Source organism: Sinocyclocheilus grahami, unplaced genomic scaffold (genome assembly GCF_001515645.1).
Source record: "Sinocyclocheilus grahami isolate Dianchi unplaced genomic scaffold, SAMN03320097.WGS_v1.1 scaffold87.1, whole genome shotgun sequence".
NCBI classification, from domain to species: domain Eukaryota; kingdom Metazoa; phylum Chordata; class Actinopteri; order Cypriniformes; family Cyprinidae; genus Sinocyclocheilus; species Sinocyclocheilus grahami.
Window position 1 is genome coordinate 739415 of NW_015505266.1, and position 11990 is coordinate 751404.

The 11990-nt window shown below is 35.5% G+C and overlaps 1 protein-coding gene across 1 annotated transcript in view; it reads right to left on the reverse strand.

Moving 5' to 3' along the window:
• Positions 1 to 11990, reverse strand: part of LOC107586934 (insulin receptor-like) — an 88215-nt gene that overhangs the window by 15274 nt on the left and 60951 nt on the right. The window contains exon 3 of the mRNA XM_016274498.1: positions 1558 to 1879. Coding sequence (XP_016129984.1) covers positions 1558 to 1879 — 322 coding nt within the window. The remainder of the gene's footprint in view (positions 1 to 1557; positions 1880 to 11990) is intronic.

Genomic DNA, 11990 nt, shown 5'->3' on the forward strand with positions numbered 1-11990 from the left:
TATAATCTGCTCATTTTCAATTAGCCGTGACTGACGAAAAGACTAAATGATGTTATGATACTTCCAGAAGAGTTTTCTCTTCTCCCCGGTCAAGTTGAGCGCGACAACCGGTTCGTTAATTTTCGAAACGACCAAAACAAATCACAGCGTTAACCAGAAACTGCTACTTCATGCCTGCAGCACACGATTCACCCTTTAAACAGTCATTTATATAGAAGGAGGGAAAAAGTCTCACAAAACCTGTCAAGAACAGTGTCAAAAGAGAAATTATATTTTTAATAAAGTATATCAAATTGTATTTTAATAATTATATTAAAATAATTTCATAATACTTTTATAACTATTTAACTTTCATTGTTTATTTTGGATTTACAATTTATTAATTTTAATAAATATATATTTGTTAATGTAATACAGAAATGCAAAAAATTCAAAGTCTTGATTTTCTTTAAGATTATTTTATATAACAATTAAGAGTCATCTTTTTTACGCATTTAAAAATATTATTAAATATTTCATTTGAATTCATAATGCTAAAACAATTTAGAGGGAAAATGTGTTTAATTTATTCAAATAATTCAAATTAGCACAACAAACTAAAATATTGCTTAAACTTGAATTTTTCTTTAATATTACTTTTGTATTGTGAAATTTTCATGACAATTACATGATATTCCCCCTCATTTATACTAGCATTCATTACTGTAAAACTATTTAATATTTTAATTCAATCATTTCATTTTAAATTTTATTGAACTGTTTACTGCTAGAAATTCAAAAATGTTTGTAGCGAGATTCACCACTGAAAATAAATATTATACTCTCTCACTTTGGATACTCTCCAAAATGGCGCTATGGTGACGCGGAGGAGACGAATTGTTGAATAAAGTCATTATTTCAGATTGAACCACTGATGACAGATGGATTATTTTGACGATGTCTTTCATACTTTTCTGGGTCTTGACAGTGTAATTTACTTGGCAGTCAATGGGACAGTCACAAGCCTCCCGGTTTTCATCCAAAATATCTTAAATTGTGCTCCGAAGACGAACGAAGCTTTTACGGGTTTGGAACGACATGGGGGTAAGTGATTAATGACAACATTTTCATTTTGGGGTGGAGTAACCCTTTAAAAATAACCCTATAAAATAAAATGTATTGTGTAAATAAGACTTGAGAGTTGATGAAAATGTCAATGTCAATGAAAAAAAATTAAAATATTCCTTTAAAAGAACATTTATTTCTTTTTCTTGTGATTTCATGGTGAAATGTGGCCTGTGACCTTTTGAGACTCACTTCCAAATGTTAGACTGATTTTCATTAACATCCCGTGATACAGTTTATTCCCTGTCATGAAAAAAAATAAATAAACACAAAACAAAACAAACATAACGTCTTGGCCCTTTAATTCAACTTTGTGATTTGTCGTCTAACTCATTCTGCCGCTGTTTTTAGTCAACTCATGTTTAACGTGGATTGGAAAGTGTAATACTGTTTAAAGGCAGCAGTCTGGCTGCTGTAGTTGCATTTATTTAAAAAACAAAATGCGGTACATACGAGGTGGAGTTCATGGTGGTGTATCCAGACGGGCATTCTGGGATACAGGCTCCGTTGTGGATGACGTATGCATGGCAGTCACCGCTCTTGCCCTTGCACTGGTTGTGGAGGTCCTGGCAGAATTTAAAGGACACACAGCGCCATCCCTTGAAGGTGTAGTAGCCCGGCGGGCAGCGCTCCACGCAGGTGTCTCCGAACAGGAAGTTGCGACAAGCCACGCATTTGGTCGAGTTCCCTGGCACGGAGCAGCCGCCCAGACACTGGTCGTGACAGCACTCCTTATGGGGGGTACAAGCACCGTGGACGCATTCAGAAGGGCAAACTGTGAGGGGAAAAAGAGTGAGAAAAGAACTTGTTAGATTCATTTTGTTTAATGCAGCAAACTACAGGTAAAAACATTGTTTTGTTTTGTTTTTACACACTGGTCAATTTTGAGATCTTTATTCATAACATGTTTCAGACTAGTGGAAGGAAAACATCTAAAATGCCCTTTTATTTGTTTTTTACAGTTTATCTGTAGATTTCAATTCAACTTTTGTATTTTTTCACAATACAAACGTTTTTTCTCCACTTCAACAGCACTCACGTACACCAAGACTTTATTCTTGTTTATATTCTGAAGGATTTTACTGAGGGGTTTGCTCATATAACATTCGCCTGGTTTTTCAGAACATTTTATTCCTAAAAACATGGTTAAAATGCACATTTTTTCAGCTGTTGACAGTATTTCCTGATTTATGGAGAGATAAAAAGAGATATCCAAAATCCCCTCTATAAAAACCTTCGACTCTAATATAATTAAACAAGAATTTTTAAACCCAGCTTTATCAAATGTTTTGGAACATTCTGTAAGAGTACATTTAGAAACTCTGAGAACTAGAGAATGCTGTGCTTGTATATTTAAACATAACAGAAAACTTATAAAACAAAAAATATTTGCAATTCTTAATGTATTCAATCAACTGGGGAAGCACGCACAAAAAAAAATGTGTAGAAACTATTTTTACGCAGAAATTTTGAGTAAATTTCACAATTACAAAGGAACGACAAGTAACACATGGAATTAAACATGAAATTTTGAAGTAGAAAGACCGAAATAGCATTTTTTTGCGAAATGTACTCCAACAATCTTTTTTTATTTACAACTTCAAAACAGAAAATATAATTAAATTATAGCAGGTGCTATGCTGTGCCAAATGTGAATATTCACAATAATGTTCGTCGAGCTAAAAAATGTTTTATCTGATTTTAAAAAGAGTGATAAATAAATCAAAAAGTATCGGTGTTATTTTTACATTTTATTTTAATATAAAAATAACACTTTTAATTAATAGTTTGGGCAATAATATTAAACATTAGTAGACAAAATTAATACATAATTAGCACATAATATAAATGAATCAATTTCTGAATATTACTAAGAATCATTATATAGCTGCCTAAAAATAAAGAAAAAAAAAAAAAATTACAGTGTGGTGATGTCTATTAGTTAAATTTTTTACCCTATTTACCTGAGGTGCTAACATTATTTCTTGGTTTTCAGTTGAAACAAACATATCAAGCTGCAACATCACATCAAAAGTGACAGAATCACGCATAAGATGCACGAAAAGGCGATCTGAGGTCATTCTACGCCTTTTGTTAGGCAGAAAGGAAGTGATTCAGTCGTGTTTGGCCACAGGGCCATCTGGAAGTGAAGCTTGTGCATGGCAGGGTGCGATAATTAATGAATACAGTGGTCTGTAAGTCATCTTCCTCGTCTCGCACTAGATGCCTGACAGACCACAACAAAGACGCTCCGGGACAAACGTGTTCCAGAAACATGTAAAGAACAGCACTCATACAAAGGAGCACACATGTACTTATATAAAGACCCATCTAAGCATGTTAACGCGCAGCACAGCGTGTGTCAATGCAACCGAGCATTAAATTCAGCCTGAGCAGAAATGCCGCCTCCTGAGACTATTTCATAGATGTCGGACGTGGCCGGCCTTCCAGGTTACAGTGGAGAAGGAAATCTGTTGGACTTCATTAGTGCCATAAAACCCTCCATCATGTGACACTGGGCCGCCCCACAGGAGCAAAACAACATGGACCCTTCTGCCTGTCAGCGACGGGGCGGACCATACCACTGCCTGACTGAAATAAAAAGGGCAAATGGGGCCGATAGGTGACGGGGTGTATGGGGGGGGGAGAAGATCCTGAATGCATTCACAACAGACAAGAATCAGAAAGAGGCATAAAGCCAAGGAAAAAATCCTAAAAATGTGCAAAAGGTATCAATTTGAAGCGTTTTAATACTTCTAAACAAGCATATATTTTAACACTGTCTGCCTTAGTTGCAAGGCCCAACCACGTTTATACATAGGGTTGGGTACCGGCACCGGTACCTATGTAACCGGCATGTACTAGAACCGAATCAGAACGCAGATTTCGGTGCCACTTAAATGCCTGCGCGATCGATTGAAATATTTGTCTCTGAAATGGACGCAAGAAGCATGGGCGTCGTTAGGCCATTTTTAGCGGGGCTATAGCGATTAGCTCCATAAACTGTACACAAATTCATGATCGCCTCAGAGTCAGTTCCCTTTAAATTTCATATGAAAACGGCGGCAGACTTCGTCTCCTCCCCATCTTTCAGCACGCTCTTCAATCCGCAGACCGCGGCGGCGCAGCACGAGCAGACTCAAACAGAAACAGAGGACACAAGGTGTGTGTTTATCGATAGAGTGTTATAATATCTGTATCTGTGCAGTTCTTTGTCATAAATACAGTTTACAAAAGGTCACGAGAGAGCAATCGGTTTCCCATCTACTGTAAATTTTTCGCCGTTCACCCCTCATCACACCACAGCTGTTCCCTCCAGCGAAAATCTAGCCCTTAAATATGAATGCATACTTTATAAAACGATCAGGTTGCTATTTTCTTTTGAAAACTGTATATTTAATATAAAACATATTACAGTGCATGTGGCATGCCATACAGTCATTCACAGAACTGATTAAAGACAGTGACGGACAGCACTCAGTCAATTCACTCATTTTAACTAAATATCAGAGTGATTGAGATATTGTTTTGTATTAAATAATGACCCAGATCGTGAAATACATTTATTAGCCTTAGAGTAAGGAAAGCACAACTCGGGAAATAAGAGCATCCGATGAGCATGTGATAAATAAATAAATATGTATATTTATTTTCAATATTTTTAATGTTCTTTAATGTGATCCATCGTTTTTTTTTTGTGGCTCTTTTTTTAAGATATCGATTTGGCACCGGTATCGTAAAAAACCCAATCGATACCCACCCCTTTTTATACATGCCACAATTTTTCACCGAATCCCGATCCACTCAAAACTCCAGTCCAGGTTTCTGCAGCAGCCTCAGATCCGCCCTCACCCTTAACCAATGTTTTTGCTGTCTGTGGAAAGCAGCCATTCAACAGCCTCTTCCAACAGAGAGAGATATCCGCCCAGCATTAACCCCCGACGCACCGGCAGACAGGCGGCAGATGGATGCAGCGGGAACGGCAGAATACACATGAGGACAGGCAGGAGCGAGCATGCAGACGGGCGCAGCCTCCACTCTCGCAGCATTCCTCACATACGCCAGCGATTGCAGGATGGTCGTAACCCTGCACAAAACACCCCACCTCTCCACGACAGTCTCCGCGGCGTCTCCCCAAGGATGATCCCTGTGTAAACACACACATCTTCTCTCTGCGGCCTTTGTAGTCCCTCCTGCTTTCATTCATAAGCATTGTGTGGGTTTTGAAGCATGATTTGTAGTTCTTTTATGGATATCAAAATTATTGCATTAACATTTACACTATTAAGACGCATTACACTATTAACGTATTTATTCAATTTAGCATTTTCATTTAATTCTCCAACCAGAATCTTGCCCTTCCTGCAAATATGAGTCAGTAAACTTGATGTCAACAAACTTGGGATGTGTATGAATAATCGATTGCAATACCTTGTCTGATTAATTTTATCTATTTATTTTTTTATGACAAACTCTTAAAGCAGGTGCTATGCTGGGCGAAATATGAATACTCACAAAGTCTATTAATAAAAATGTAAATAAATAAACAAATAAAATATAATACAATTATAGCAGGTGCTATGCTGTGCCAAATGTGAATATTCCCAGTAATTTTGGTAGTTATACAAAATTTTAATCTGGTATAAAAAATAATAAATGAAAAAAAGGTCTCTGGGTGTCATTTTTTAATTATATTTTAATATGAAAATAATACTTTTAATTCATAGTTTATTAAAGATATTGTATATTTGGGCAATAATATTTAATATTAGTAAAGAAAATTATATATAATTGACAACATAAATTAATATATGGTATTCAATTCAACATTCATTTCTGAGTATTACTAGAAATTGTGTATAGCTGGCTATAAATTAAAATGCAAATAAATAATTAAATAAAATACTTAACTAATTATAGCAGGTGTTATGCTGTAAATATCCCTAATAATTTTAGTAAAGATATAAAATTTGAATCACATTTTAAAAAGAATGATGAATAAATAAGTGGTTTTAATTATATAATAAAATAAAATATACTAATATAAATAATGTAAAACATTTTTATAATATTGCTGTTAATAATATGTAATATTAGTAAAAAAAAAAAAAACATATTTACATAATGATATTTTTATAATTATTAGTATAAATAAATAGTTATACTAATAACTATTTTTTTTCACGAAATAAACGGGATAAAAAGACTATTTGGTCCAAAACCCCTTTAAAGGCAGTGCAAATGCAAACATATAAAGACTGATTATAATCAAAAGGTTAAAAGACATCAAGACATATTTGTTTTTGCCATATCGCAGAGCCCTAGTGACATGTGAGCGCGACACGACCCATAAACACGCTTCTCTATATTCACTCTGAGGTCATGGGTCAGCAGCATTCACAAAAAACTCATGCGGATTCCCCATAAAAACATGCTAATGCATTCACACGTTCGCGCTGGAGTGCTTGGATGGTGTTTTACTATATTTGGCGGCGCTCGCATGTCTCAGGCCTCAAAAGATTTACTGTAAACTCTACTGATCATTTGTTCAGAGGCGTGCGGCTTACAAGAGCGGAGGCAGAGCGAGGAAGTCGGGGGAGGGGAGGCTAGAAATGTAAACAAAACAAACCCGTAAATAGGGGAGGGAAGAAAACCTTGAGGCACTCGCTTAGGAGGAAAGGAAAGGAAAGAAAGCACTGGAACGCGGCCGAAGGTATGAACGCACCTAGTTTATGCAACCTTGCACACAGAAAACACACAGAAATGTGACAAACACACTGGCCGGGTGACCCGTCATTTAAGGTTCATCGGTCCAAGAACTCGACAAAAAACAAAACGCTTCAGAAGTGTCATCCAGGCCGCTGATATCACCAGATTACGCAAGGCAGGTGAACGGGAAGGGCAAAGGTGATTCGCTCTCAGGCCACCGTAAATCCCAAGGAGTTGACGAGCAAAAACGAATGGTAATTTCACGTTTGCAAATTTCATAGGAAGCCTTTGAAGAATCAGCCTCTGAGAGAACACTTAAAATAATTCGGTTTAATCGGTCAGAAGATGTTGTTTTTGTGTTTTACGGGTGCAAGTGTGCACACTTCACCACTGGAGTGAGCCGTGGACCTGCTTGGGCAAGTTGTGGGAGTGACTGTCATGAACGTCCGTCACTTAGCCAATAATGAAATGCCACAACATTACTCTAGTCTTTTTTTGGAACAAAATTAGAATCATTTGAGTGAAAGGAATTAGATTCACATGGATTATTATTATTATTCATTTGGAGTCTTGGTTGGTTGGTGTTTATTTTGAGATCCCCTCGTTGGGTGGCAAGTTTTGTGAAAAAGTATTGTAAAACAATTCAGGCTGAGCAATTTTCACGTTTGCAGTGTGCAATCTTCAAAAATTGGTACTTTTAAGTTAAAAACGAAATGGTTTGTCTCAAAAATGTTGGTTAGCACTAAAATTCAGTTCCTCTCGTCACTCTTTTTTTTATTTTTTTTATTTTATGGAGGTTACGATGAGAAATTAACAATGGAAGTGAATGTGGCCAAGATATAACCAATGAGTTAACATGGTTTCAGTAAAAAACAAACAAACCACTCTTGTAGCAGGTGTTTAGTTGGGCCAAATGAATATTCACAATAATTTAGCTAAAATTTGAAAATGCAAAAAACAAGGAATTTGTGGCAATTGTTTTTATTTTATTAATGTAGTATAAAATATTTTAATATTATTTTTGGTCAATAATATGTAATTTTAGTAATTAATAACATCAATACAATTAAATTAAATTAAATATAAAAAGTACATATTTTTATCAATTACACCATAAAGTCCAAAACAACTATAAAAATTATGATTTAAACAGTATTATGGCTAAAAACAATACACTATTTTAACAGAAAATAAATTTAAGTGCTTTCAAAAAATAATAAACTTCACATTTGTTATATCCTCAAAAATTCTCCTTTAAGAGTAATTTTACTCAAGGAGCCTACATCCCGCATATAACGCACAAGGAAGTGTTTTGAGATACATTTCTTGAAATTACAATTGGGTTTTCCCCTCCATATTTGGTATAAACAATCACTGACAAATTTTAAATGTCTAACTATCCTTCACGCTCAAACTGCTGAACAATTAACTCACCAATGTAGACTTTAACCCACTAACCAAATGCATGACTGTTACAAAATGGACTCACTTTTTCAAGAGAAGTTGAAATAAATGAGAAGATTAGCATCTCTACACACCCAAAGTAACAACACTGGATTAGGCCAATAAAAAAAAAAACATCAGTTTAATAACGGTTGACACCTGCTATACACATTCAAGGGTCATTCTTGGTCCTAAGCTTCCAGTCAATGACACAAATGTGATTATGGCACCGTTGGAAGGGGACAAACAGACCATCAAGGCCGTGCAGGATGTTCTGTGGCCGAGTGATTCAATTAAAGATTCCTGCCGAAGAACAGTGAGTCACCTGTTATCTACTGTAGATGGTTCCTCAGTGAGGGCATCTGTCTGGAAGGAGTTATTCACAGCAGCTGTTCTTACAGTGACTCACAGTGTCTCTCTGCCTCCGCTTGCCCTTCTATATGTGTCTCTTTCAGGTAGTTTGCATATTGTGCCCACAAGCTGTAGCCAAACTATTGACAGTAAAGTCATATTTTATCCAAGTTTGCACTCTAAACTGAGAGTGATAAGATCAAATGGTTGTGTATCACGGGCTGCACGCAATAACATCCAACGTGACCAATGCAGTACGATTCATGAACATATGACTGTCACAAGCCGATTCTTTTCAGTGAATCCAATACATAAAGTGCAAACAGTGGAGTCAGAGTCAGAGCTGTGTGTTTTTGATTCACTAAAAAGAATCTGTTCATTAGAGTCATTTGGTTGCGAATCAGACTTCACTGGTTGTGTTGTAGGTTTTAGATTTGCTAAAAAGAACTGGTTCGTAAGTAGGGCTGGGAGATATAGCAAAAAAAATTATAAACGATATAATGTTTCATATCGTTTGGTATCGATAATTATTAACATTTTTTATAACCTTTTTTTAAAACAAAGAGCAATAAAAAAAAAAAAGTTTACATTTAACCACTGTATTTTGAATTCACCCAACAAATTAAGACATCCAACAAATAATTTTTAGTTTTAACAGTCAAAAAAAAATTTAATTGAAATAAATATATCCTTTCTTATGTTTTATTTGCAGATTAAATAAGTCTTAAGAAAACTTTTGTCTAGTCTCCCGAGGCCACAGGAGGGCAAAATAAAGAGCAAAATAATGCAGTGCATTATACTATTATGCTTTTTCACTTTTTCAACTTTAGTTAGTCTGTAATGTTGCTGTTTGAGCATAAAAAAGATCTACAAAGTTACAAAGTTCAAAGTCCACTTCAAAAGGAGATATTTTATTTAACAAAAATCAATTTTCAAAAACTACAACGAACGACTCGTTTGGACTACAACGCATATTTTCCGGGATTTGTGAGATCACAAATATCGACGAATGGGACGAGACCTGGTTGAGCTGCACTAGAGAAGGCAATGAGTGTTATCACTATGTCAGAGACAAGCTAGCTTTCCCAAGGCAGACGAACTTAGAGTGGTTACAATCATCCGGGTTTAAAATCGCGCTCAAATTGATTTGATTTTGACGCAATATTTACACTGAAGCTTGCACCAGCTATGGTAAGGGGCGTGACATTTCCCGACCAGGCGCTGAGTGCTGCCAATCACAACACACACTGGCCCAGCTGACCAATCACAGCACATTTCGTATTTCAGAAGGCGGGCCTTCATTTGATACAGGAACTATTCGAGCCGTTCATGCCAGATTGGGGAGAGAGGTGTTGTAATAATGTAAAATATGTGAAAAATAATGTGTTTTTTAACAACCTAGTATGAGAGCCTGTTCTAGTACACCCCCAAAACAAAATCAAGACTTTGTAAAAGAGCATAATAGGACCCCTTTAAATTGTTTATTCAATGCAATAAAATACCGTATTGTCCCGAATATAAGACGATGTTTTTTTCTTGGAAACACATCTGAAAAAACGCAGTCGTCTTATATTCAGGGTCTAGACTTTGACATGTCAATAATACACCCACAACAATAGTTGGCGCCAAAACTGCATTAAACGAGTGTGCCATGAAATATGTAATGCATGTGGTAAAGATCGTGAGTAAAAACAAAAGAAAAAGAAAACCTTACAGCTGCATGAGTCGTGACTGTCACGTTAGCTGGATGGGACCAAACTCCCTTTGTGATTTTAAAACGTAAGACAGTACCCAGATTTGAAGACTACAGTAAGATTTAACTTCTACTCTTAATAAGATTTTGGTAGGCTACTATTAGATGGATAGCCTAAATGTCCTAATTCAGATGGGCTACCTGTTTTTTTTTTTAATGGTATATCAAAAAGTGTATAGTTTTTAAATGTGATTGTTGGTACATTTTACCAGTTTTTGCCATATTTTCAAAACAAAAATTAAAATAGGAAAAATATGCAATATAAAAATAATTGAAGACAAAATGTGTTTTACTGAGAAAAAACAAGATTTGGTTTTTAAAAAGCCTTTTTCCAAAAGGTACATCTGGAAAAAGGGGGGTCGTCTTATAATCAGGGTCGTCTTATATTCGGGCCAATACGGTAAATGTGCATCTTTAAAAAATGTGCATAATGTCTAAATTAACATATAAATCAAATATAATTTTGTTATTTTAATAAACAATTATGAACAAAGCAGCATCATGTATTTATGCACAGATTAATACAAAGAGGCGACGCGACGATCACACAGATTGCATTTAAAAACATGAGTGTGCTGTCTGCTTGTCACTCATAGCATGCGCCTATATCGTGCGCTATATCGAACATTTTTTCTATCGTTATCGATGAAGGTGTAACGTCAATAAATACGGATACAGTTTTATTGCCCAGGCCTTTTCGTAAGAGTCATTTGTTTATGAATTGGACTTCTATGGTTGTGCTGTACGTTTTTCATTCACTAAAAAAGGCAGTTCATAGAAGTCATTTGTTCGTGAATCTGATTTAACTGGCTGCACTGTATGTTTTTAATTATCTAAAAAGACAAGTCATTTGAATCATATAAACAAGCTCTTTTCATGAATCTTTCAAAAAGACCCAAAAACTCAAGAGTCCCTACATTTTTTTCATGATTTAGTTTAAAAAAAGTTGTTTGTTTGTGAATGGACTTTAGGGGTTGTGCTGTGTTTTTGATTCACTAAAAAAAGAATCGTTTTTAAGAATCGTATTTTTTGTGAATCACACTTCACTGGTTGTGCCCTGTTTTTATCTACTGGTTGTGCCCTGTTTTTATCTATTATCTAAAAAGGAATAATTCATAAGTCATTTGCTCATGAATCGTACGAACCAGCTCTTTTCATGAATTTTATTATAAGACCCACAAACTTAAGTGTTACTCAATTTGTTTAGTTTATAAGAGTCGTTCGTTTGTGAATTAGACTTGTATGTTTTTCATTCACCAAAAAGAGCCAGTTCATCCGTCATTTGTTCCTCAATTGGACATCACTAGCTGCACTTGTGGTTTTGATTTACTAAAATGAACTGGTTCATATGAATCATTTGTTCATGAATTGGACTTCACTGGCTGTGTCGTATGTTTTTGACTGACTAAAAAGAACCAGTTCATAAGAGTCATTTGGTTGTGAATCAGACTTTACTGGTTGTGCTGAATGTTTTTGATTATCTAAAAAGGAACTGTTCATTTGTTTGTGAATCGTATGAACCAGCTCTCTTCATGAATCATTCAAAAAGACCCACAAACTAACAAGTTACTGTTCGAATCCCTCAATTTGTTTACAATTTTACTAACTTATTGTTCTAATAAACATATAA